Genomic DNA, 25,614 nt, shown 5'->3' with positions numbered 1-25,614 from the left:
TATATCCGTACACAGTGCATACGGAAAATATCGTTCTCTTTCTCTGTTGTTGTAGTTTAAGGTAATGACACGTTTTCAGAGTTAAATATGACAAGTAAAGCTGGCAGTGGTTTCGGTGTTTTGAATCTGCAATAAAGTTGAGCATGTCTGTGTTTTGGTTACAGACGGAGGACCCCAGTAAGTGTAGTCCTCGGTTTTGGGAGGAGCTCTTTCTCATGAAGGTGAGAGTGGGTGGCATGTTGGAGTTCTCTGGTAGGTAAGATTGTCCCGTGTGTTCTGAGTGCTGCACTGGAAGTGTGCTCAGGCCCCTCTTGTCTTCTGGCAGGTGAATTTAGAGTATCTGGAAGGCAAGCTGGAGTCTCTGGATGGGGAGGAGCTAATGAAGATCAAGGACAACATTAATTGTTTATTCCAGCACTGTATCCAGGCTCTGGGGGAGGAGCACCCCATCCGAGTCGTCAACGCATTGCAGGTAAGGCTGGGCGGGGGGGTCTTGTTCAATAGGAGAATGGAGGTGCAGCTCCTCTGTTAGCAGTGAGGAGCTAGAGCTGCCTGTAGGCGTCAGCTTTGCTTTGTGTCTCTCTCCTTTCTAGTTCTATCTTTTAAAATAGAAATCTGCCCTATTACCCATCTTCTTGTTATATTTATTTTTTTAAAAACATTTATATGGACTGGAAAGAGAGCTTATTGGACCAGAGTTCGATTCCCAGCACCCATATGGCAGTTTAGAACTGTCTAACTTGGGGCTGGGGATTTAGCTCAGTGGTAGAGCGCTTGCCTAGGAAGCGCAAGGCCCTGGGTTCGGTCCCCAGCTCCGAAAAAAAGAACCAAAAAAAAAAAAAAAAAAAGAACTGTCTAACTCTAGTGTTAGGGCATCCTGTGCCCTCTTCTGGTCTCTGTGGGTACATCGTATGCATGTGGTACCCATGTGTTCAGGTGAGACATCCATGTACATAAAAATGAATAAAGATAATTGAAACATTTATTACCATTATTTTAATTGTGTGTCTGTGTGGTGGGAGAACAGGGATCTGTCTGTCTGCCAGAGCAGGATGTGGAACCCTTTGGTGCTGTAACCACAGCTGCTTTGAGTCACCTACCATGGGCGAGGTGAATCGTCCTTGGGCCTTCTGAAAGAGCAGCATGTACTCTTAACCCCTCACCCAACTTTCCAGTCTAATGTAAATGGTTTCCTGCTTGATTTTATGATTATTTTTTCTTTTGGGTGTGTGGTGTATATGTGTGTGTTTGTGTGTGTAGAGGCCAGAGGTGGACACCGGGTAACTTCCACATTTACTTTGTACCTTGTTATTTTTATTTTTATTTATTTTTCCCCTGGTATTTATTTATTTTTATGATGACAAACAAGTGTATATTTAGACTTAGCCATCTGGACTCACTGTAGATGATCCCAGTCTTGTTGGCAGCATCTAGAGCATCATAGGAGCCGAGCGAGGCTGTATGGGTATTGACTTTGGCCACATCAATGTCAGAGAGTTTCTTCATGACCTGTGTGATCTGGCGCGTGTTGGCCTTGACATCCACAGTGAACACAAGCCTGTTGTCCTCTATTTTTTTCATGGCTGACTTGGTAGTCAAGCTTGTTTCTCCTGGGTATACTCTTTCGAGGATATTTTGGCTGCCTCTGGAGCCACAGGGTTTTAGACCTCCGGAAAGTGGGTGACGTTCGGATCTTCTTTTTGTGGCTGTGGATGCCTCTCAGCACTGCCTTCTTAGCTTTCAGGGCGTTCGCTTTAGCTTTGGCTTTGGAGGTGGCAGGAGCTTCCCTTCTTCACTTTCAGAGCCATCTTGGCGGAAAAGCTATTTTTATTTTTTAATTAAAAAAAATTTACTAGGGCTACTGGAGAGATGGCTTAGCAATTAATAACACTTGTTGTTCTTGCAGAGAACCTGGGTTCAGTTCCCAGCCATTACATGGCTGCTGACAGCTGTTTATAACTCCAGTTCCAGGGGATTCAATGCCTGTTTCTTCTTACATAGTGGTTTCGTAGACATGCATGCAGGCAGAAATCCATACTCATGAGCTAAAAGATAAATCTCCAAAAAAATTTATTATGGATATGCCTGTAATTCCAGTACTTAGAGGCAGAGGCAGGTGGATTTTGTGTTGGAAGCTAAGCTGATGTGTCTAGGGAGTTTCAGGCCAGCCACGTCTGTGTAGTGAGATCCTGTCTCAAAGTGAGCAAAAGCCAAGTAGTGAAACCTGCATTCACTGTGTATAGTGTGCATGGGGAGTGTTCACAGTGCTCCCAGGGACTAAAGGACAACTGTGTGACCTCGCTTCTCTGCTTCCACTTTACCTGGTTCCAGGTCTCAAGCAGGACACCAGGCTTGTAGGGCAAGCACTTGGCCATCAGAGCCATCTCTCCAGCTCCTCACCTCTTTCCTCAGAGATGGAAGTGGTGTGTTTGTTACTGACTGCATTACTCCCCGGAGATCAGGGCACTGAGCTCAACCTTTCTTTTTTAGCTGGGTTGAAAGCCCCAGCAGCTCTCCTGTGTATGCGTTTACTCATGCATGTGTATTTGTATGTGTATGTGGGCATCCATGGAGTCAGAGAACAACCTGTGGAAATCGGTTCTCTTGTCAGACATGGCAGCAAGTGCCTTTATCTGCTCAGCTGACTCTCCGACCCTCACCTTGACCTTTCTGATTCTTCTGCCCCACCTCCTCAGGGTGGGGATTGGACATGTGTTGCCGTTTAGTCATTTTGGGTTTTATATGTTAACACTCAAGCCGTTTTCAAATTCAGAGTAACAGAAATTGGAGAGCTGGCTTGTTAAGACATAGTTCTGAGTTGCAGTGGGAGGCTACAGATTTAGTGTACCCCTAGTGTTGAGACTTCTTCTCTAGAAAGAACCCTTTTCTCATCTCTGCAGACCTTGTGTGCACTTATTCGAGGAGTCCACCAGAAGAATAAGTCTACGTCTGGATTTGACATCATCAATATGCTGATGGGCTTTGACAAGGCGGAGCTGTGCATGAAGGTGAGGCTCGAGCTTGCGAATACTACGTGCAGGCTGAAGATTTATATTCGGGGCTGGGGATTTAGCTCAGTGGTAGAGGGCTTGCCTAGGAAGCGCAAGGCCCTGGGTTCAGTTCCCAGCTCCGAAAAAAAGAACCAAAAAAAAAAGAAGATTTATATTCTTTTTTTTTTTTCTGGGACAAGGTCTGTTTACATAGTCCTTGCTGTTCTGGAATTCACTATGTGGCCCAGGCTGGTTCAAACTTAACAGGGATCCACTTGCCTCTGTCTCTTCAGTTCTGGGTTTAAAGGTGTGAACCACCATGCCCAGCTTTGTATGACATTTATGAGCTTATGTAAAACATGAAAAGTTACAGGATCAGCTATTTTGTGGTACTGGTGATGAGTCAGTCCATGGTGTTCTGCCTGGAAGGCGAGTGCTCTGTTACCCAGAATCAGTCCTTGTCTGCTTTTAGATATTAGGTACAATGTCTTATGTAGCGGAGGCTGGCTTCAGACTTACATACAGAGCGTAGAACCTTTTTTTTTTTTTGGTTCTTTTTTTCGGAGCTGGGGACAGAACCCAGGGCCTTGCGCTTCGCGTAGAACCTTTTTAAAAAATATTTTTTCTAGTTTTTTTTTAGGTTTATCTATTTTATGTGTATGATTGTTTTGCCTGCATGTAAGTCTGGGTACTTCATGTGTGCCTGGTACCTGAAAGGTCTGAAGAGGGTATGGGATCCTTTGGAATTGGCCTTATGAATGGCTTTGAGCCTGTTGTGGGTGCTGGGAACTGATCATGGATCCTCTGCAATAACATGTTTTTAAGTACTGAACCGTCTTTTCAGCCAGCCAGCCTGCCTGCCTGCTTGCGTGTCTGTCTGTCTGTCTGTCTCAAGTTAAAAAAAAAAAAGACAACCTAAATTTAATTTAAAGAAACACAACCAGAGACAACTGTGCAAGTGGGAAACCAGCTCCTGAAAAAATACGGCTCCAGATGGCCACTGGAAGGCTGGGGACGGTAAGAGCGCCCTGAGCTTGACAGGTTGTGAGTGACTTACCACTGAATTCATTTCACAGTGGATGACCCTCTGGCCATTGGGAAACTTGTCGTGTGCCTGTATCTGTAATGTTTGTGAGAACACACGTGCCATAGTGCACACGTGTAGGTCATCAGCTTATGTGGAAGCATCTTTACCTGCTAAGCCATCTTGCTGGCCTTCCTGGGTCTTTTGTTATTGATCAAGAGTGTCTTTCTTTGTATGTCTGGTACATTTGAAGAGGCAGTTAATTATAGAAAGTCTCCAAGTTTGTACACAGGATAGATAAGTTATTGTTTGAGCCAACTCTCAGTGAGGCAACTGAAGTGGCACCATCTGGGCAAAGAACATGGACGCATTCCGTTTGTGGTTATGCATCTCTTCATCGGTTTCTGTAGTCCCAGTTTCCTAGTGTTGGTCATGAGTGTGTGGTCTGTACTGAAGCTCTTGGCCACTGCTCATGTTCACATGAGTGTCTTCATGGTTGCCGAGTCTGATGAGACGCAGGAGCTCTTGGTGTTAGCCGTTTGTTGACTGTGACTTTTGGCACATTTCAGACTTTGTGTCCTTTCTTGCTTCTTGAGAGAACAGGACACTAAAGTCTTGATTTTTTTTCCTTCCATTTTCCAGTTGTTGGGATTACAGGTGTACACCACCATGACCATACCAGTTTTCCTTTTGAGATCGATCTAGTTATGTTGCCTAGGCTGGTCTTGATTAAATAATAATTCAAATAATTCTTCCTGCTTCACCTTCTTAAGTAGACTTAGACTGTTGGCACATACCACAATGCTTGGCTTGAATTAAATTTTTGGAAAGGATTTATTTATTTTTTTTACTTAATGTATATAAGTACTTACTCTATTTGTAAGTATGCCTGCATGTCAGAAGATCCATTACAGATGGTTGTGAGCCACCATGTGGTTGCTGGGAATTGAACTCATAACCGCTGGAAGAGCAGCCAATGCTCCTAACTGCTGAGCCATCTCTCCAGTCCCTTGAATTAATTTTTTAGAATTATGCTTATGTGTTTATTTGTTTGTATACTTGCAAACATGTGGAATGGTTATTTATTTTATTTTTCTTTCTTTCTTTTTTTTTTTTTTTTTTTCCGGAGTTGGGGACCGAACCCAGGGCCTTGCTCTTGCTAGGCAAGCGCTCTACCACTGAGCTAAATCCCCCAACCCTTATTTTATTTTTCAAGACAGGGTTTCTCTGTGTAGCCCTGGCTGTCCTGGAACTTGGAACTCACAGAGATCTGTCTTTATTTCCCAAGTGCTGAGATTAAAGGTGTTAGCCACAACCACCTGGTTTGGATTTTTATATCCACTGTTTCAAACTATTTTAGTTTTTCTTTTGCTTCTCCTTTTACCCTCCACTGGGGATTGCACCTAAGTTTCATTCATGGTGTATGATAGACAAGGCTTTTACAGTAAGACTATCTTTTTATAATAACACTTTTACAACACATAACATGTAGTTGATCCTTAAATTGAACAAGTATCACCACTATTAATTTTAAAACCAGTTTTAATTGCCTCCCCCACCCCAAATTACATTCCTTCTGACTGCTGGGATTATAGACATGTGTCTGGTTCATATTCAGGATTGACCCAGGGCCCTGTGAAAGCTAGGCAAGCAATCTGTCAGGTCGAGCATTTCCAGCCTCTCCTTATGTTCCTTTGAGCATTCTAAAGTCTATCTCTGTGTGTGTGTGTGTGTGTGTGTGTGTGTGTGTGTGTGTGTGTGTGTGTGAAAGAGAGAGAGAGACAGAGACAGAGAGAGAAAGAGACAGAGACAGAGAGAGAAAGAGACAGAGAGAGACACACAGAGAGACAGAGACAGAGACAGAGAGAAACAGAGAGAGAGGCCTGAGTATGTGGGTGTATACAGAAGCCAAAGGTCAACATTGAGTGTCTTCTATCCAATTCCACTGTATTTTTTTGAGACAAGGTTTTTTTTTTTTTTTTTTTTTTTTTTTTTTTTTTTTTTTTTTAACAGAATTTGGCTAGAGTAGCTGGTTCATAAGCCCCAGGGTCTTCCTGTCTCTGTCTTCCTGGTGCTGGGATTACAAGTGTATACCACTGTGCCAAGCCTATATTTTTCTGTTTTCTGTTTTGTTTCTGTGTGTGTGTGTGTGTGTGTGTGTGTGTGTGTGTGTGTGTGTGTACATGTGAGGCTAGGGGTTGAAGTGTCTTGTTGTTTACTAATAAACTTTATTGCATTTATTGATTTGTGTGTGTGTGCACATGCATGCCAGAAGAGGATATTATACCTACTAGAACTGGAGTTATAGCTGACTTTGAACTACCGTGTGGCTACTGGGATCCAAACACCCAGGTTTTCTGTAAGAGCAAGTGCTTTTTTTTAACTTCAGGGCCATTTCTCTAGCCTTGAATTCTTTTCCTTTATATAATGTAGAATATTTTCCTTCATACTTCTATCATAGTATGAAGGTTTCATCTTTCAATTAGTTTATGTTTAAAGGCTACTTTTTAGTGCAAACATCACATTCCAGTCCCATTGTCAATTGGAGTTGGTCCCGATGAACCAACTTTTAGCTTCATTGGATTGCTTAGACACCACTGGTGCTCAGATGGTCACTGATGCTCAGATGGCCACTGATGCCCTGTGGTAAATTGATACTATGCCTGTCGCCTGTTTAGTGTGCCTGCACCTTGTACTTTCTTAAACAAGTAAGGAAGTTCATGTATAGTTATTAAACCATTAGGTTTCCCTTTTTCAAATTACTTCATTGTTCTGATCTTATAATTTCCATATGTGTAAAGCTTCAAGCATTCATGTAGTACAAGAGTAAATTCCCTATTGTTCTCTGCAGTTGTTCTAAAACATTTCCCCCTAAGTAGTTAGACTTTGAAGTCTTTTTCTTTGATCTTACAAGGCCTGAACTAGGGAGATGTTAAGGCTGATTCCCTGTTATTCACGTGTCCTTTGTAACGTAGTACAGGACTGGGTAGAAGATGGGGTATATGCGTTACTTGACTTGCTTTAGTGTTTGATGGTTCTTTCCCCAGAACTTGATGGAGAGTTTGGATTCATTACTCTGTGCAGAAGGTTCTGAAAGTCTGAAGAGTCTATGTCTGAAACTTCTTCTTTGCTTAGTGACTGTAAGTGACCTCCTATGTGTTTGTCAAGGGTATTAATTACAGCTGAATCAAGCCGAGTTGAACACTTCCTCCCAAAAGTAAAAGAAGAGTTCCCTCCTTTGGTATCATATCATTCCTTTTGGTCTGAATGTGTAGTAGAAAGTTAGTTGTATGTAGTTTTGCTTTTTGGAAATTAATCTTTGGATACCTACTGCCATTTTTAGCCTGAAGACTCTATGATACTTCCCACTTTATTTTTTTTTAATTTTACTTAAAAATTTAAAAAATTACTTTTGTGTATCCCCTTCCCCTCACATATAGTCATGTTGGTCACCATTTTCAGGAGTTGGTTTTTCCCTTCTACCATGGGGGACCCAGGATAGAACTCAGGTTATTAGGTTTGGTGGCAAGTGCCTTAGCATGTAGAACCGTCTCTCCAGTTGATACACACCATGTTAGGAGGGCTGGCTGTTCTAGGAGAGCCACCATCTTTAGATTGTCTGATTCCTTTTCATTGTGATCCTTGGGATTCTGATTCTTGGGATATTTTGGTTTGCTCTTGACCATTTATTTCTGTCTCACTTCGAGACTAGGGTAGGAGATGTTCATGAGACGTTGTGTGCTTTTTACAAACCTTCAAAAGCTTTCTGTTGCTTTCAGGTTACAGATAACATCAGTCAGAACACTATCCTGGAGTATGTAATGATCAACAGCATATTTGAAGCAATTTTACAGGTAGGCCGCCTTCCTGATGACCTTTCTCTGTTAGATAGACTGTCACTTAAAATTTTCGTCTGCCATCTCAGGAACCAGGACATAGTTATCCCTTCTGCCTCTTGCTTACAGATACTATCCCATCCCCCAAGTCGTAGAGAACATGGGTATGATGCTGTTGTCCTCTTGGCTTTGCTGGTCAACTACAGAAAATATGAGGTAGGTGGGCCCCCAGGGTACACTTACTATTTTTCATAATCATTTTGTTGGACTCAGCCATTTCTAAACGATTGCTTAATGTGGGAGACATGTTCTTAGCAAACTATATTTTTCTTTTTTCACTTAAAAAAGTTTTACTTATTTCATGTGTATGGGTATTTTGTCTACATGTATGTCTGTGCACCATGTATGTGCCTGGTGCCCATGCAGGCCAGAAGAGGGCATCAGAGCCCCTTGAATTGGAGTTACACCTAATTGTGATGAGAGTGGGGTAGGTGCTGGGATTGAATCTACATCTTCTAGAAGAAAAACCAGTGCTCTTAACTGCTGAGCCATCTCTCCAGCCCTGCCCTCCCCCAATATTTTCTTTAAAAATAGAGTCTTGCTATATAGCCCTGACTACTGTAGAACTCAGTATGTAGAACAGCCTGGTCTGGAACTCCTGCCTTACAAAAGCAAGAAAAACAGCTGAAAAAAGTTAAGAAGTGGTGTCCTGTGTGACTGGAATGTGCTGGTGTCAGTGTTGAGTGTTTCACCACGTGTTAGTGGTTACAGCCATTCTAAGCAGTGGCTTGACTTTTCTAAGTGCAAACTGAACCCTGGCTTAAACCCAGTGAGGGTCTGAAATGTCAGCCTGAAACATGGGAACCAGCCAATAGCTGGAGAAAACTGTATTTCTGTATCTTTGCTGTGTCAGAAACTCCAGAAGAATCAATATACCCGGTAAGGGAAAGGCTGTTGGGCATGATTTCTCTGGGATTTGCAGTTTTGAATAAGTTGTTTACAGATGCTTGTAGAGAAGTCCAATTACAGTAGAACAGGAAGGTTTTGACAAGAGTACCAGAAATTCCAGATGAACATGAAAAAGTTAGAGGCCACTGAAATCTTACGCAAACCAGTAGGAGAAGGTGTGCTGGGAAGAATATTTTAGCTACTACTATAGTCAAGCCCATGACCAGTAAGACAAGTTGTAATACTTGCTAGAAAGATGTAAAGGTATCAGAGACTAGTTATCCAGCTAAAGCAGAGAAAGCAGATATGTGTTAGATATAAGAAATACGAGAGAACTGTGTGCCAGGGCGCATGTAAATCCTAGCATTTGAGAGGAAGAGGCAGGTAGACTTCAGAGTTCTAAGCTGGTCTACAGAGCAAGTTTCAGGACAACAGCCAGGGCTAACAGAGAGAGCCTGTCTCAGAAAACCAAACTAAATCAAAGCAAAACAAAAGGAAATTGCGAAGGATATCATGTACAATTATTCCTCGTTTTAATAATGCATTCTGTTTTAGAGACAATGAAAACTGATGGGGAAAACTCTGAAATCTAGGACCCCAAAAGTAAAAAAATAAAATTATGGTTGAGGATTTAGCTCAGTGGTAGAGCGCTTGCCTAGCAAGCACAAGGCCCTGGGTTCGGTCCCCAGCTCTGAAAAAAAAAAAAAAATAAAAAAAAAAAATAAAAAAATAAAAAAATAAAATTAGCAAAGAAGGAGCCGCAAGTAGAGTCAGCAGCGACTGTGGCTAAGTTTCCAATCCTCTCTTGTGGATGAGAGGTACACTGCTTCCTGTTTCAACGGAGTTTAGGGAAGGGATCCATTCTTTTTTTTTTTTTTTTTTTTGTTCTTTTTTTTTCCGGAGCTGGGGACCGAACCCAGGACCTTGCGCTTCCTAGGCAAGTGCTCTACCACTGAGCTAAATCCCCAACCCCGAAGGGATCCATTCTTACAGGGTTAAGATCCTGGCCTTCTGAGATGAACTGATTGGAAACCCATCTACTGCCCTAAGCCTGTTGTTTCCCTAAATTAAAGAAAAAAATTAAACTGTATCTAATAGGAAGCTTTTCCTTCCCTCCCTCCCTCCCTCCTTCCCTCTTTCCCTTCCCTTCTTCCCCCTCCCTCCCTCATTCTCTTTCATTCTTCTTTTTTCTTTCCTTTTCCTCTTTTTAATAAAGAACTCCCCTGGGTCGGGGAGATGGCCCTGTTGGTAAAGCAGGCATAAAATGACGAACGTGATTGCAGTCTTCGGCACTCTCAGAAAAGGTGGTACACTGCCGTGCACCTGTAATCCCAGTTTGCAGAGGAGGAGACAGCATCCTTGGGGCTTGCTGGCCAGCCAGCCTTGTCTAGTTGACAGGCCTCAAGTCCCAGGTTCCAGTGAGAAACCCAGTCACAAGGCAAGATGGATAGCTTTATGGATAGCTTTATGGACACACACACACACACACACACACACACACACACACACACACACTGAACTTCCTCTGACTATGGTAACGTCATAGAACAGAGTAAAAGGGCTTGCAGTGTGTTAGATGTTCTGCTAAGGGTTTTATGTGTCTTAACTAAGCCTCAGAGCACCAGAGGGGACAAGACTGGAAGACTGGAGATGAAATTTAGGTAATCTGTGTAGCATGTCATTATTAGTAAGGGGCATTGGAGCATAATCCTTCCCTGTCCCTCAGCTGCTGCCCACACGCATGCCAGTCCTGGTACTTCCCAAGTCCTCACCCGAATCCTTACTTCCACGTACAGTGTTCTTTTGGGAAGGTGAGTGACTGATATTACAGAAACAATGTCAAGAAAATGTGCTGTGACTGGACACGTGCACGCCTTTAATTCCCACTCTCAGGAGGGAGACACACAGATTAGGCCAACAAGTGCCTCTGGGAGATAAAGGCCAGCCTGGGCAGTGTAGCAAGAGTCACGGAAACTAAGGCTGCAGAGTGAGGCCCTGTCTTGAAAAGAAAAGAAGCTTTGCTTTTTCTAACGTTGCTACCAACATGGTGAGGCCCGTAGGTCAGCCAATGCTGATTTTTCTTCTCCAAGGATCCACCTGCATTGGGTCTTGCATGCCAGTCTGTAGTGGCATGTAAAACATAATAAACATTTAAAACCTTTTTATATTCTCAGTTTACATGTGAAAGATGTGGTTTGAAATTTGATTAAATGAGATCTATGTGGGTGATTAGTTTTTCAGTTTCAGTTTCAGGTTTCTCAGTAATGAATTTTCTTGGTAGCTGTACCAATCTGAACTCTTGCATTACTCGCCCTCCTTGGGCTGGATTGGTGCTTGGTCCTTAAGAGAACTTTCCTCATATCCTGTGGGTGGGGAATGTTTTTAAGGTGAGCAGGTCGTTGACTCTCATCCCACTTTTCAGAAGTAGTCATATCTTTAATGAGTTTGAATATGTGCCCAGCTGAGACTGGGTCTCTAAACCTCCAGTGCTGTAAGTGATGGGACAGACATTAAACCCCAGTGTCCTGCCCAGATTGTTGCTTGGATAATAGCATCCCTCCTTCAGTACCCCCTGCAGTGTAATTTGGGTATCAGATCTCCATAAATGGCCTCGCTGGCTGTTAAGCAGCTGCCACTTCCCACCCCTGAGGTGGCTTTGTTTTCTGGGTGGGTGAATCAGTCCTTGCATGTGGTTCTGAAATGGTTAGGGAGCCTTTGGGAGGAGAGTGTAAGTTAGCAGCTGACAAGTACTTGTCTTAAAGGAAAAAGATGTTACTTTTCCCAGAGGACGGCTATCCCTGAGGACTCAGGAGGACAGATTGAGGTTTCAGAGTATTCACTTCTTAGATGCAAGAAACGAAATAATAGGAGTGGTAATAACATGAGCTAACTCAGCCCAGACAGAAATGCAGGTGAAACAGAACTGATAGTTGTGTTTATGTGTGTCCTTTGCACACGTATGCACTTGATCAGTGCCTGGGTAATCCGAGAGAGTCACAGGCAGTGGGGCTGTCAGCAGGCAGGATGCTTGGGGTTGTTATTGGACGCATCGCTGTGGAAAGAGGGCTTACAGAGCATTTGTGTTATTACTTTCTTAATTAGCCAGCAGTCTCTCTTAACTTGGTCACACTTACCTTCACTCTTCTCTTAATAGTCTGTGAATCCTTACATTGTGAAGCTGTCTATTGTGGATGATGAGGCTACGCTGAATGTGAGTATCTAGATTCTAGATGTTTCGGTATTGTCTTACTTGCATACAGAGACCTTATTTCCAATGGAGATTAAGAAGAGAGAAGCTGGGGGTTGGGGATTTAGCTCAGTGGTAGAGCGCTTGCCTAGGAAGCACAAGGCCCTGGGTTCGGTCCCCAGCTCCGGAAAAAAAGAACCAAAAAAAAAAAAAAAAAAAAAAAAAGAAGAGAGAAGCTGGGTTAGTGGTGCTGGTAATGGAAACTGGTAGGAAGAGTGCAGGTTCAGGCGTCCTGTGAGATAATGTGACCCTATCTCAAATGAAAAGAAAACGGGTTGGGGATATAACTTACTAGTTTTGGGTTCAACTTCCAGTTCTACAACAAACAAATGCAAAACAAATCCCAGAAAGCAAGAGCTTTATTATAAGTTTGTTTTTTGGTTTTTTTTTTTTTGAGACACTCCTACTGTGTAGCCCTAGCTGGCCTTAAACTCCTGGTCCTTCTGCTTCAGTATGGGATTACCAGTGTGTCCATGTACAACCACATGTGTGCTTGGTGCCTGAAAAGACCAGAAGAAGGTGCCAGATTCCCAGAACTGGAATTAAAGATGGTTGTGAGCCTCCATGTGGGTGCTGGGAACTAAACCTGGGTCTTTCGCAGGAGCAGCAAGGGCCGTTTACAGCCACGCCATTTCTTCAGCCCTGAAATTCCTTCTTAAAGAACTAGCTTGATACAATTTGTAGCCTGACTTTAGGAGGCTGAGACATGAAGGATGATGTATATGTGTATGTGTATGTATATATTGTCCTTAAAATTTTCTGGATATAGGGAGGAAAAAGTTACCAGATAATTTGGCTTTACTTCCTTTTGTTTCTTTTAATTTTCCTTATTTAAAAAGTACATGTGTGACTTATCCTTGTGACCTTAATAGATCTTTATGCTATGCTTCACAGAGTGGAGAAAACGGGACTGTCATTTCAATATTTATTCCATGCTTCTTTCCTTTTACTTCCTGTTTTCTTTACATTTTTAAAATTATGATGGCTGTGGTGCCACACACCTTCAATCCCAGCACTTGAAAGGCAAAGGCAGGCAGATCTCTTAGAGTTCATGGCCAGCCTGGTCTACATAGTGAGTTCTAGGATAGCAAAGGCTCGTTTTTAGTGAGACCCTGTTTCAAAAAAAAATTCATTTTATTTAGAGTGTGTTTGTGTGTAAATTTATTTGTATGCATATATGTATGTATGTGACATATGTCTTACATATGTCAAACAAGTCACACACATGACAAGTATACGCATACACATGCATGCACAATCGCTTTTGTTGCGGCTGCTTGCAGTCTGTGAGTTGTTTTTGTTTGCGTCTTCTCACTCACTTGCCTTTTCAGGAGGGGAAATGACGCCAGTGAGCTGTCGGTAACCTACACTGGCCCGTTTGTCTCTTGTTACTCAGTTTGAAATGCTTTGTGGGAACATTAAGCAAAATAATTAGATAAACAATCTTTCCAAAGAGGATGTTCCCAGCCCCTTGGTTTAGAAGTTTTGTTGCTTTGACAGAACAAGTAAACGGAGTTCTACTGAGCATTTCTGCTCTTCATGTCCGCTCTCAGGAGAACATCCAGGGTGCAGGCGGGAGGGCTTTAGAGCTTTCCTGGCTGAGCTGCAGCAATGCAACCCACACCTCAAGGCTCCTGGCCTCTTTCAGAGCATTGTATTTTTTTCTTCCAGGGAATGGGGCTTGTGATCACTCAGGCTTTATCTGAGTACAACAGGTAAGTGCTTTTCCAGAGGGAAAAAGGCAACTTTTCAGTTGAATGGGGTGAGTAGGGAAGAGGTTTGTTAGAATTCTTAGGTAAAGATTCCTAACCTATCCCAAAAGAATAGTTGAAGGTAGCTGCATGCAGATGCATCTGCTCTACTTCAGCCTGAGGTATCCAAAGGGCCGTGTGCTAACATCAAGGAAAAGCATCCATCCACTTCGTGCCCACCTTTGGTCTAGCAATTAGGCACATTCTTTTCCAGCCTTTGGTATCTTGTTAAAGAACACTTCTAGCTTATTAGATCCAAAGCAGGCTTTTACCCAGAATGTCATGTAAATGCCATTATCACTTTAAAATTCTTTGTTTGCTTTTGGTTTTTGGTTTTCTGAGACAGGGTTTCTCTGTGTATCCTGGAACTCACTCTGTAGACGAGGGTGGCCTTGAACCCACAGATCCTCCTGCCTTTACCTCCTAAGTTCAGGGATTAAAGGCATGTGCCACCACTACCCAGCTAAAATTATTATTTTTAATGATTTATTTATTCATATTTTATGTGCATTGGTGTTTCATCTGCATGTATGTTTGGTGGTGGTGTCAGATCTGCTGGAGTTACAGATAGTTGTGAGCTGCCATGTAAGTGCTGGACATTGAGCTCAGGAAGAGCAACCAGTGCTTGACTGATGAGCTATCACTCCAGCCCCCGGCTAAAATTTTTAAAGAATAAAAAGAAAAAGTGCATTGAGTTAAGTTTCATTTGACAGATTTGCAGAGTTTTCCTTACCCCCTTCTTCCTTCCTCTGGGAGTTGAATCCAGGCCCTTATGCAAGCTAAGAACAACCTCTATTACTGAACCAAATGTTTCTTTTTCATTAGTGACTCAACCTCCCATAATCCTTGTTTAGTCTCAGGGTCTCATAAGTTGATGCTTGGTTTTCCTCCTATAGATAGGGAAGGATCTGGGGTTCCATGAAGGAAACCAGAAATACTGAGATCCCTCGAAGGCCCTCAGGATCTTTCTTGCTTCTCCACATATTCCTCACATATCCTTGGGTTTTAAAACTTCAAGGATGTCCCATCTCCTCAAATGTCTTAGCCATTCAACTCTATTCCTTCTTCAAACACAAACAAGGCTTTCACTGTCTTCCACAGCCTGGAAGAATTTTCACTGCCACACTTCTCAAGGAGTCATGTGTTTGGGAAATAACTGGATCAGCCATATGCTCGAGAGTTCCACACTTGTGCAGCTGCCTTCCACGGCTCTCCCAAAGTAGCCAGGCATTGGGTACACAGTACCTAAGAGCAGATGGGCTCCTCAGCTTGCGGGGGAACTGCCATGGCTAGAGCGTCATCTGCTTCAGATTTCTAGAGTCAGACATTCTAAGAGTACGCTGCCCTGATTCCCTAGAATGTCAGGGTCGAATATATATGTGGTAAAAAAAATTCTCCAGTTTAATTTAGTTTCTTTTTAGGCAGTATAAAGACAAGGAAGAAGAACATCAGAGTGGTTTTTTTTCTGCTTTAACAAATATGGTAAGTTCTGCTTATGTTCTCCCTCTTGTTGAGAAGTGCAGGAAGAATTCGGGGCAAATCTGGGCTCAGGAGGGCAGGTGTCTTGGAGGTAATGGTGGAAGGAGGAGAGAACAGATTAGGCTTTATTTGGAACCATATTTTCTTACTTAAGAGCACTGGCTGCTCTTCCTGAGGACCTGAGTTCAACACCCAGCACCCATATGGCAGCTCACAACTATCTGTAACTCCAGCGGATCTGACACCATCATAACAAATACATGCAGACGAAACACCAATGCACATAAAACACAAGTAAATAAATCATTAAAAGAATAATAATTTTAGTTACAGATTGAGATTCTGGCTGGCTTGGAACACATGACAGTCCTGCCCTAACCTTTCAAACGCTGAGGTCACAGATGTGGCTGCCATACCCTCACCAGAACCACAGCATTTTCAGTAAGTTCCAAAACCAGGCTACACAGTGTAGAGGGCAGCCTTGATTTTCTGGGACTGATTTTTTTTCCTATGATTAATTAGTAAAGAAAAGTAGGATTGGACTTAGTGGATGCTTAATTCCATCTCTGGGAAGACTGAGGCAGGAAAGTAGGAGTTTGATAATAGCTTGGGTTCCATAAAGAAAGCTGGTTTAAGAAACAAAGTAAGAGGGCTGGGGATTTAGCTCAGTGGTAGAGCGCTTACCTAGGAAGCGCAAGGTCCTGGGTTCGGTCCCCAGCTCCGGAAAAAAAAAAAAAAAGAAACAAAGTAAGAAGCAGGCATGGTGGTGTACAGCTTTAATTCTAACACTTGGGAGGCAGAGTCAGGAGGATCTTTGTGAGCTCCAGGGTAGCCAGGGATACACAGTGAGACCCTGTTTCAAAATAACAACAATAACAAGAACAACAATAACAATAACAGCAACAACAACAATAACAACAACCCAAAACAAATAAACAAAAGGAAGGAAGGATGAAGGAACGAAAGAAAGCTACAGTAAGAAAGGAAGGAACAGAGAAGGAATGAAAGAAAGCTACTGTACACATTAACGTAGACTTTGGATGAGGCAGGTGGATCTCTATGACTGCGAGGCCAGCCTAGTGAATACATGGAGCTCTAGGCCAGTCAAAGCTAAGCAGGGAGACTCTTTTCTCAAACAAAAAAAAAAAAAAAAAAAAAAAAAAAACTGAAGCAGACCCCAATAAAAGAATTGTCCTGCAGCCTAGGCTGCTTGATGAGATGCACGTACCTGAATCGTCTACACATTCAAGACCTCCATGAGCGTGCTCAAGATTGACTCTGGAACACAGACATGAGTCCTCCCTGGTGCTGATCTGGGTAGCTGGAGGAGGCACAGCACTCCGATGCTTTGTTTGTATGGTGCTGAGGACTGAACCCGAACTTTGGGAATGCTAGGCAAGCACTGAACCACCAGGGCTGTATCTCCAGTCAATGAGATTGATCTCTGAGAGAGAAATCTAGAATGGGACAAATACCTGTAATCCCAGCAATTGAGAGTAAGAGGCAAAGGACTTCCTGAGTCCCTGTCTCAAAAATACAGGAGAGAGGGCTGCAGAGATGGCTTAGTAGTTAAGAGCACTGGCTGCTCTCGCAGAGATCCCAGGTTCAATTCCCAACACCCACATGTCAGTTCACAACTGTCAGTTTACTGTCCATTCCTCCATTTCTGAGGGCTCTCACTTCATCTTTTGGCCTCAGTGAGCACTGCACACATGTGGCACACAGACATGCACACAGGCAAAATACCCATTCACAAAATAAAACAAAATATATTTAAAGTGTTTTGTGACAAGGTTTTGAAATTTCTGTATTTCTGGCTGTCCTGGAACTCACTCTGTAGACTAGGTTGCCCTTGAACTCACAGAGATCTGTCTGCTGCTGTCTCCTGAGTGCTGGGATTAAAGATGTGTGCTACCACTACCTGGCAATAAAAAAAATTTTGAAGTATAAAAAGGGAGGGGGAAGAAGGGGAGATAAATAAACCTAGTGGATCCTAAAGTATAGGCAAATTTGGAACCCACTTTGGGGGGCGTTAGTGTACAAGTGCCCTAGAGATTAGACAGTTTCTTGAGTTTATTGCACACACCAACCGCCCCCCGCCCCCGCCGTGTCTGTGCATCCTTTTCCTTAAGAACCTGATTTCAAAAGAATCTTAAAAATGCTTTAACTCGGGGCTGGGGATTTAGCTCAGTGGTAGAGCGCTTACCTAGGAAGCGCAAGGCCCTGGGTTCGGTCCCCAGCTCCGAAAAAAAGAACCAAAAAAAAAAAAAAAATGCTTTAACTCAGACATACATCACTGAAGGATCTCATGGGCTATAGAAGTGTGAATTTTCTATTAATACTTGATTATGTGAATTAGATATAATTATATTGTTCTCAGGTGTTTTCAGATTTTTAGGCCTAGTCTCATGAACTCCAGGCTGGCCTTGAACTTGTATAGCTGAGGATGACCTTGAACTCCTGATCCTTCCTCTTCAGTGCCTGGTTTGCAGGTGTGCACCACCACATTTGACTTCTAAAATCTTGTGTATTAAAGGCAGCTTGTGTCTGTTATTTACTTCCTTTCCCTGACAGCACATAAGTTCAAATTCTGTGATCTGAAAGGAAAATGGTTTTCCGTAGTTGGTATCAGCCTATTCTCTGAAGTTAAATACTTATTTTCTCTTATTTCCATTTGAGACAGGTTTCACCACTGTAGCTCAGGTTGTCTCCCACTCCCTATGTAGCCCAGGTTGTCTCTCTACTCCCTATGTTGCCCAGACTGATCTTGAACCTGTCAGATGATAGTTGTGGTTTCAGGGCAAGCTTGAAGTTCTTTGTGAGTTAGCTTCTGGCTGAGAATAAAGAGCTGGACTGGAATGTTTAGGTTTAGAGGAACCTTGACACTTTGCACACTTACACACTGAGAGGCTGGATGATGTAGTAGGAGTCTCGTTATTACACTTATTACTTATAGGTCTTTCACAGTTTTCAAAGTATGACTGCCGCCCAGAGTTCCTTGTTCTTTGTTTTCTCACGGATTCATTTCTTAGGATGAGCTCTTTCCCCGTCCTCCTGTGTAAAATCCGCTGCTATTCCTCTTCTCTTCCACAGGTGGGCAGCATGTTCATAGCAGACGCCCATGAGAAAATCTCAGTTCAGTAAGTACTTGGGCTGTAGTGTGGGCTCTCTGGCTGAATACAAACATAACATCTTGACAACATTTTGCGGATTAAAAGTTTTTTATGATTTGTGAAGTGTTTCTTGTGTTTTAAGCCACAGTGGATTTTTTTTTTTTTTTTTGTTCTTTTTTTCAGAGCTGGGGACTGAACCCAGGGCCTTGCGCTTCCTAGGCAAGCGCTCTACCACTGAGCTAAATCCCCAACCCCACCACAGTGGGTTCTTAGAGATCTTTGCTTTAGAGGCTAGGTTTGGTAGAACGCTTGCTTAGTGTGCATGAAGCCCTCAGTTTGATCAGCCACATTAAATGAACGGAATGTGATTGGCATATGCCTGTTATCCCAGTCAGTACCCCTGAGGTGGAGGTAGGAGGAGCAGAAGTGTGCAAACATCCTTTGCTATGTGTGAGATTGAGGCCAATCTGGGCAGCATGAGACCCTATCTTTAAAAAGTTTTTGAGGGATTGGGGATTTAGCTCAGTGGTAGAGCACTTGCCTAGGAAGCGCAAGGCCCTGGGTTCGGTCCCCAGCTCCGAAAAAAAGAACCAAAAAAAAAAAAAAAAAGTTTTTGAGACATGATGTTGCTATGAGTAATACTGCCTGCCCTGGAACTCTCTGTATAAATAAGTCTTCCTGGCCTCAAACTTGTAGCCATCCCCCTGCTTCTGCCTCCTAAGTGTTAAGGTCATCATTACTTTAGCTTTGTGTCTGGAATGAAATGACTGGGGGCTGGGTATCCACCTCTTACAGGGTTAGTGGGCAGGGGTGGGGAGAACTGGTCCTGGGATTTCAGGTTCCTAACCTGTGTTCATTTGCATAAGTCCAAAGGGTAATGGAGGGATAGACCAGGAGGAGCTCTTGACAGTTATTATATGTTCCACAATGTCTACTCTTTAAAAAGGAATCTGATTGTTCTCTTTTTCTTTAGAACCAATGAGGCCATTCTTCTCGCACTTTATGAAGCTGTCCATTTAAATCGAAACTTCATCACAGTTTTAGCTCAGGTTGGTAACCCCAATCCTGGCTGGGCATGGTGGCCTGCACCCTTAATACTACTATTGGGGAGAGAGAGGCAGGTGGATCTCTGAGTTCCAGGACAGCCTGGGTTACAAAGTGAGGTACTCCTCCCCTATCCCTTTCTCCTTCAAATTTTATCTTTTTATTTATCTTTAGTTTTTGTGATGTTGTGGGAGCAAATCCAGGACCTTGTATATGCTGTATCCTCAGCCCTCCCCTTGAATTTGACACAGGTTCATTCCATTCGAAGCCCATCTGTCTGTGTCGGTCTAAACTCTGCTCTGCGTCAGTCGGTGGGAGTAGCAGGTGCTGCGTAGTTGCCCAGCTTTGTGTCCTCAGTGACTGCGTTCAACTGGGGCATGCTAAGTTAGTGGCTAGACTGATTTGCTGATGCTGCTACCCTTTGAAAGAGTTGAGATCACTGCGTTTTAACCCTCAGGGTCTGCTGGGTTTATTTGTTCTATGTAGTTTTTGGAGTTTTCTGTTAGTCTGTCTTTTTTCTAAGTCTTGATGGAATTACAACTGGGGATACTATAGGCCAAGTCACTTATGCCATTATCTTACCAGTTTCCAGAGAGCAAAGTCAAAAGGCTTTCTAACCAGCGTGTGTCAGCTGTTAGCAGACAAAATAGTGTACACACATGGAGGCTGAGGAGACACAGGGCTCTCGCTCACATGCCCAAGGGCATGCGTCCTCAGTAGTCGGCACAGGGAGGGACTAAGTCGAGCCAGGACTCTGGCCCATGGATGTACCTTAAAAGACAGAAGTGTTTTTATCCTAATGGCACACTGTTTAAGATATGTGAGTTTCTTTCTTCATTCCCCCCGACCCTAGTTTTTTGGTAAGATGGGATCTCGTGTTGTAGGCCTGACTGGCTGTTGTGGAACTCAGAGATCCACCTGTTTCTGCCTCCTGAACTCTGGGATTAAAAGCATGTGCTACCATTCCTGGTGTGTGTATTTCTTTTGAGGTAACCTACTAGTAGAATGTTACCCAGAAAGTAAAGCTATGCTTCGAAAACATATGCTGTTTTGGGGTGTGCTTTGGACTCTTCCTAGTTTTATAAGATAATTTAGGGAAGTTTATCTGCTATTCTTGCCAATTTCTTGTCTATCAAATTCCATAAATGACTTTAGAAGATGTGAGAAAGATGAAGGACTGGTCAGGCTGTTGAAAAATGAAAGGGCTGCTTCTGAGCCTCCTTCTCTCAGTTGAGGTGGCCAGGAAAATCAAGGACACAGTGGCCCTCTGTGTTGTACACACTAGATGTCTTTTTGTCTTCTCTGCCTTGACACTTTACACAGTTTAGTGTGTGTGTGTGTGTGTGTGTGTGTGTGTGTGTGTATGTTGGGGGATGTGTAAGTGTGGTGCATGTAGAGGTCAGATGATAACTTTTGGGAGTTGGTTCTCTTCTATCATATGGGTCCTGGGACCCAATTCAGGCCATTCGCTTGGTAACAACCTTTCCCCTTGGAGCCATCTTGCTGGCTTACGTGCTCTTGGGTGTTTGTTTGTTTGTTTGTTTGTTTTTGGTTTTATGTTTCTTGTGGAACAGCAAGGCTGCAATCAGAACAGCACCTTCTGTGGTTCCTGGCCTCCCTTGGTTTTCTTATGTCTATTGTCAACTCTGTGCTCATGAAAATAGTGCATTCTTCAGAACAGTTTTTCTTTTAGTTTATATGACTCAACACAAAAATTTGTAATGGAACCCAAATTCCTTAATGAAAATTAATTCACAGTGCTTCTTGTTAGTTCAGCAGGAACTAATAGTAATCAAGTATTAAGGAGTGCTAAATAGAGGTCCTCAGTGGGCTGCCAGTCTCATTTTGATTCTGGAAAACCAGTAAGCATGCTTAGAAGAGGAGACTTACTGAGAAGTCGATTTTCTGTTTCCTTTCCTTCTGTGTCCTCTTTCAGAGCCATCCAGAGATGGGGTTGGTGACAACCCCTGTCAGCCCTACTCCTACAACCCCAGCCACACCACTTGGGACTACACCGCCTTCCTCTGATGGTGAGGCCACCACTTGTATTATTGTATTCTTGATTAATATGATTTTAGATCTTTCTTTCTCTCTTTTTAGTGTGTTCATTATTTGAGGCAGGGTTTCTCTGTGTAGCCCTGGCTGTCTGGAACTTACTGTATTGTATAGACCAGACTAGCTTCAAAATCTGAGATCTGCCTGCCTCTGCTTCCTGAGTGCTGGGATTAAAGGTGTGTGTGTGCCACCACTCCCTGCTGACTCTAGATCTTTCAGGGTTAAGCATAGTTGTGTTGAGCAAAGAATACATTTATTAATTATTTTAATTAGCCTAAGTGTGTAATTAGTGTTGGTACACATCTGTAATCCCAGATACTTGGAGGCTGAAGTAGAAGGATTACAAGTTCAAGGCCTGCTTGGTTTACCTGGTCAACTTAAAATTTAAAAAGGGATGGGGATATAATTATGTGGTAGAATGCCTGCCCATGAATGAGCTCCAGGTTTAATCCCCAAGATGGGGAAGGAGAAGGAAAAGGAAAAAGAAAAGAATGAATTTGTTTGAGTTTGGGGCTGGACCAAGCTCCCTCCGCACCCCCTTCCCCCGTATGTAGCGGAGGGCTGTCTCGGCTGGCCTCAGTGGGAGAAGATACATCTATTCCTACAGAGACTTGATGCACCAGGGTTGGGGGATACCTAGAGGGGCACTGCCCTCTCAGAGGCATGGGGATGGGTGAAGGACTCTGAAGGGAAGAAGATGGGGGGTGGCATTTGGGATGTAAGTAAGTAAGTAAGTAAATAAAAGAAACACTTGTCACCAATGGGCCTCCCCTCAAAACAACAACAGCAACAGCAACAACAACAACAACAACAACAACAACAACAAAAACAAAAAGGAAGTATATGATGATATGCTTTAGGCTCTGAAGTTCTAGAGAAAAATTTGGAAAGATAGTCAAATGGAATGTTTCATCTGTGTGTAAGAAACATGTGGGGGTGCAAGATGGCTTAGTAGCTAAGAGCACACGCTTGTGTTACACAGGACCTGGGTTCAGTTCCCATCACCCATACATATCAGGCAGCTCTCAACTGTTTGTAACTTTCCAGAGAATGTAACACTTTAGACCTGTAGATGGGTGCAGGCACATGCACACACTTTTTTTTTTAAAGATTGATTTATTTTATGTATATGTGTAATACACTGTTGATGTCTTCAGACATACCGGAAGGGCATTGCATCCCATTACGAATGGTCGTGAGCCACCACGTGGTTGCTGGGAATTGAACTCGGGACCTCTGGAAGAGCAGATGGAGACTCTTAACCACTGAGCCATCTCTCTAGCCCACGTGCACACACTTAAAAATACTAAAAATAAAACTTTTTTTTTCTGTTTTTCTTCCTTCCCTTCCTCCCTCCCTCCCTTCCTTCCTTTGTCCCTTCCTTCCTTCCTTCCTTCCTTCCTTCCTTCCTTCCTTCCTTCCATCCTTCCATCTTTCCTTCCTTCCTTCCTTCCTTTCTGAGATAGGTTTCTCTGTGTAGTCCTTGATCACCACCACCTAAGTAAAAATAATTCTTCAAAGAAAAAGGAACTATTTAAAGCTACGTGTGGTAGTGTATACCTGTTATCCCAGCTGGAGGAACTAGAGGCAGGAGGATCAGTTCAAGACCAGCCTTGGCTCCGTGAAACATCTCAAAAAATTACTAGCCAGGGTTGTGGTAGTGGCACACCTTTATCAGCTCTTGGAAGGCAGAGGCGGGTAGAAATCTGTGAGTTTGAGGTCAGTCTGGTCTATAGAGTGAGTGCCAGGACAGCTACATGTATGTATATGGAGAGTTCTTATCTTAGCATACCCCAGACAGTCACACAGCCCCAGGAGCAGCATTAGCCTGGTTTGTCCTCCTTAGGTAGCCGTAGGATTCCAAAAGAGCTGAAAGTGACTGCACCACTGACTAATGCCTGTCCTTCGAGGACTCGTGGGTTGCTCGAGAGGCTCAGGGGAGATATATTATTTTATTATATAAATATATGGCCAAGGCTGTAGTCCAACGGTAGAGTGCTTGGTTGCCAGCACCTTATAAAAGTCAATGTGGTGGCACATGACAATGGATGTGGAGGCAGGAGCATCAGAGGTTTAAGAGCATCTTCAGCTATATAGTGAGTTTGAGGCCAGCCTAGGCTTTATGAGACCCTGTCTGAAACAATTAAAAAATATATACATTAATACTTGGTGCTATTCTTCAAATGTTGAACTTGTTTTGTGTAATGAGTATGAGAAATATCCAACTTTGGGATTGGCAAGGTGGTTCAGTGAGTAGACTCTTTGCTCTGCAAGAGCCTGAATTAGATCCCTAGCTGTTGGCATAAAGGCAGAGAGAGACGTCCCCTCACCTTCATGTGCAGATCATTGACACATGAGCTCAGTGACAACAGCAGCATTAATAATGGTTTTAAAATGTTAACAAATCTAACTTTGACCCTTTCCGGTTCAGTAAAATGTCTCTCTTTGTTTTTTCCAATCATAGCTAGTGCTTTGTACATAATTATCAAGTTTTTTTCCACTCCAGCTCCCCCTATACCCCAAGACAGGGTTTCTCTGTATAGCCCTGGCTGTCCTGGAACTTGCTCTGTAGACCAGGCTGGCCTAGAGCTCACAGATCCGTTGGCCTCTGTTTCCAGAGTGGTGAGATTAAAGGCGAGCATCGCCATTGCCCGGCTTAGCCCCTACATGTTATATGGTGTGCATTTGTATTTTAAGGCAGTACAAGCACCAGAGAACAGCAAGGAGGTGTCATTGATAGCCAGATCTATGATAGCAAATTGGGTCTGTTTAGAATTGAAAGCCAAATTCCAAAATATCTTAATGAGAAGAAGTGTAGTGAGGACTGCCTACCCATCTGTTTATTCAGGTCACTGGATAAGCCAATAGAAACACTGTACTTCCTCTTTAAGGATGAAGCTTGCCTGGTTACCATGGATATCCAAAGCCATATATGTGTAATTGTGAGTGTGAGTGTATATATAGCTGGGTTCCATGTGTTGTTGGGTTTGGATACTTCAGAGCACTGCCTTTCAAACTGTTGATTGTGAACACTTCACCCACACACTTGATTATGCAATGGCAGGATTTGTGCTTACCTACAACCACTGAGCCTTTAGTGTTCTAGTGGGAAGATCAGCCCACTTTCGGATGACTGTCTCTCTTGACAAAAGCTACTGGGAAGAATTATAAAGCCAACGATTAAGGGATGAAACTTGCTTAGGAAGGGGATTTTAATTTACAAGGGATTTGATTCTGTCTTTATTTTATTCTCCCCTAACTCACTTACTTTCTGCATGGGTCCTAAGTATTATGGCCTTATTTTCAATTTTTGGTTTTTAATTATAGTGCTGCTCTGTAGCCCAGTTATATTTAAAGGGATGTCACTGGCACTATTATTTTTAAAAGCCAGCAGTTAGCTGTAACATTTGTTCACAGCTCAGACTTGACATTTGACAACTCCGCCTTGGCATGAGAGGACTTTCTGGTAAACTAAAAATACATATAGTTCTATATTTCTACTATATTATGTAAGAGAGCTTCCTAGTTATCACTCTGTGTGAGTAGGGTAACTTACTAGTTAGATAACAAAGGAATGATTATAGGTTATAAGTTCAAAATGGCTGAGGTTTGAGGTGATAGCCTGTGCTATTAAACCATAGCATGAATTAAAACCTTTTAAGTTTGTTTGTTTGTTTTTGAGACAGGGTCTCACTCTGTAAGAAATATTTTAATGTTTCAATACAAAAATAAATTTATCTTATATTTGGGAAAAGAGCCAAGGGTTGGACATGCTAATTTCTTTTCATAAGTTTTTTGCTGTGTATTATGGAACCATAATGTGCAGTGTTTCCCATTGTTAATAAATGTCCTGCTCATGCATTGTGATAACTCCAGAGGAATCCATAATGGTTATGAATACATATTATGACTAATACCCCAAACCTAGCCATGTGTTTATAGTTTAAAATATAGCAGAAAGCTATAGATTTTCAAATATCCCTGTGTCATCTTGAGGCTCTTTTTGTATATGTGTCTGTTTTAGACATTTAAAACACTTAACAAGGTGACTAATTCTAGTTTAAAGTCTTTGAATCTCAGGAGCTCTAAGTTAAAGCTGTTGTGGTTGGGTCAGTTCTGATCTGACA

At 42.8% G+C, this 25,614-nt stretch overlaps 1 protein-coding gene across 5 annotated transcripts in view; it reads left to right on the top strand.

The window, feature by feature from the left end:
• The window catches only part of Armh3 (armadillo-like helical domain containing 3), a 182,400-nt gene that overhangs the window by 21,082 nt on the left and 135,704 nt on the right, over positions 1-25,614 (top strand). For 3 of the 5 annotated variants that reach the window (XM_017590384.3, NM_001402549.1, XM_017590385.3), the window contains exons 3-14: positions 165-221; positions 326-472; positions 2,901-3,008; positions 7,062-7,154; positions 7,794-7,868; positions 7,980-8,066; positions 11,953-12,009; positions 13,717-13,760; positions 15,218-15,278; positions 18,369-18,415; positions 19,362-19,437; positions 21,369-21,462. In XM_017590384.3, coding sequence (XP_017445873.1) covers positions 165-221; positions 326-472; positions 2,901-3,008; positions 7,062-7,154; positions 7,794-7,868; positions 7,980-8,066; positions 11,953-12,009; positions 13,717-13,760; positions 15,218-15,278; positions 18,369-18,415; positions 19,362-19,437; positions 21,369-21,462 — 946 coding nt within the window. Of the gene's footprint in view, positions 1-164; positions 222-325; positions 473-2,900; positions 3,009-7,061; positions 7,155-7,793; positions 7,869-7,979; positions 8,067-11,952; positions 12,010-13,716; positions 13,761-15,217; positions 15,279-15,330; positions 15,717-18,368; positions 18,416-19,361; positions 19,438-21,368; positions 21,463-25,614 lie in introns of those variants that run through there. The other 2 variants (XM_039101424.2, XM_039101426.2) reach the window with 2 other exon arrangements.

This window comes from Rattus norvegicus, chromosome 1, assembly GCF_036323735.1.
Source record: "Rattus norvegicus strain BN/NHsdMcwi chromosome 1, GRCr8, whole genome shotgun sequence".
NCBI classification, from domain to species: Eukaryota; Metazoa; Chordata; class Mammalia; order Rodentia; family Muridae; genus Rattus; species Rattus norvegicus.
Note: the sequence above shows the minus strand (reverse complement) of the source record. Positions and strands in the feature narration are given on the sequence as shown.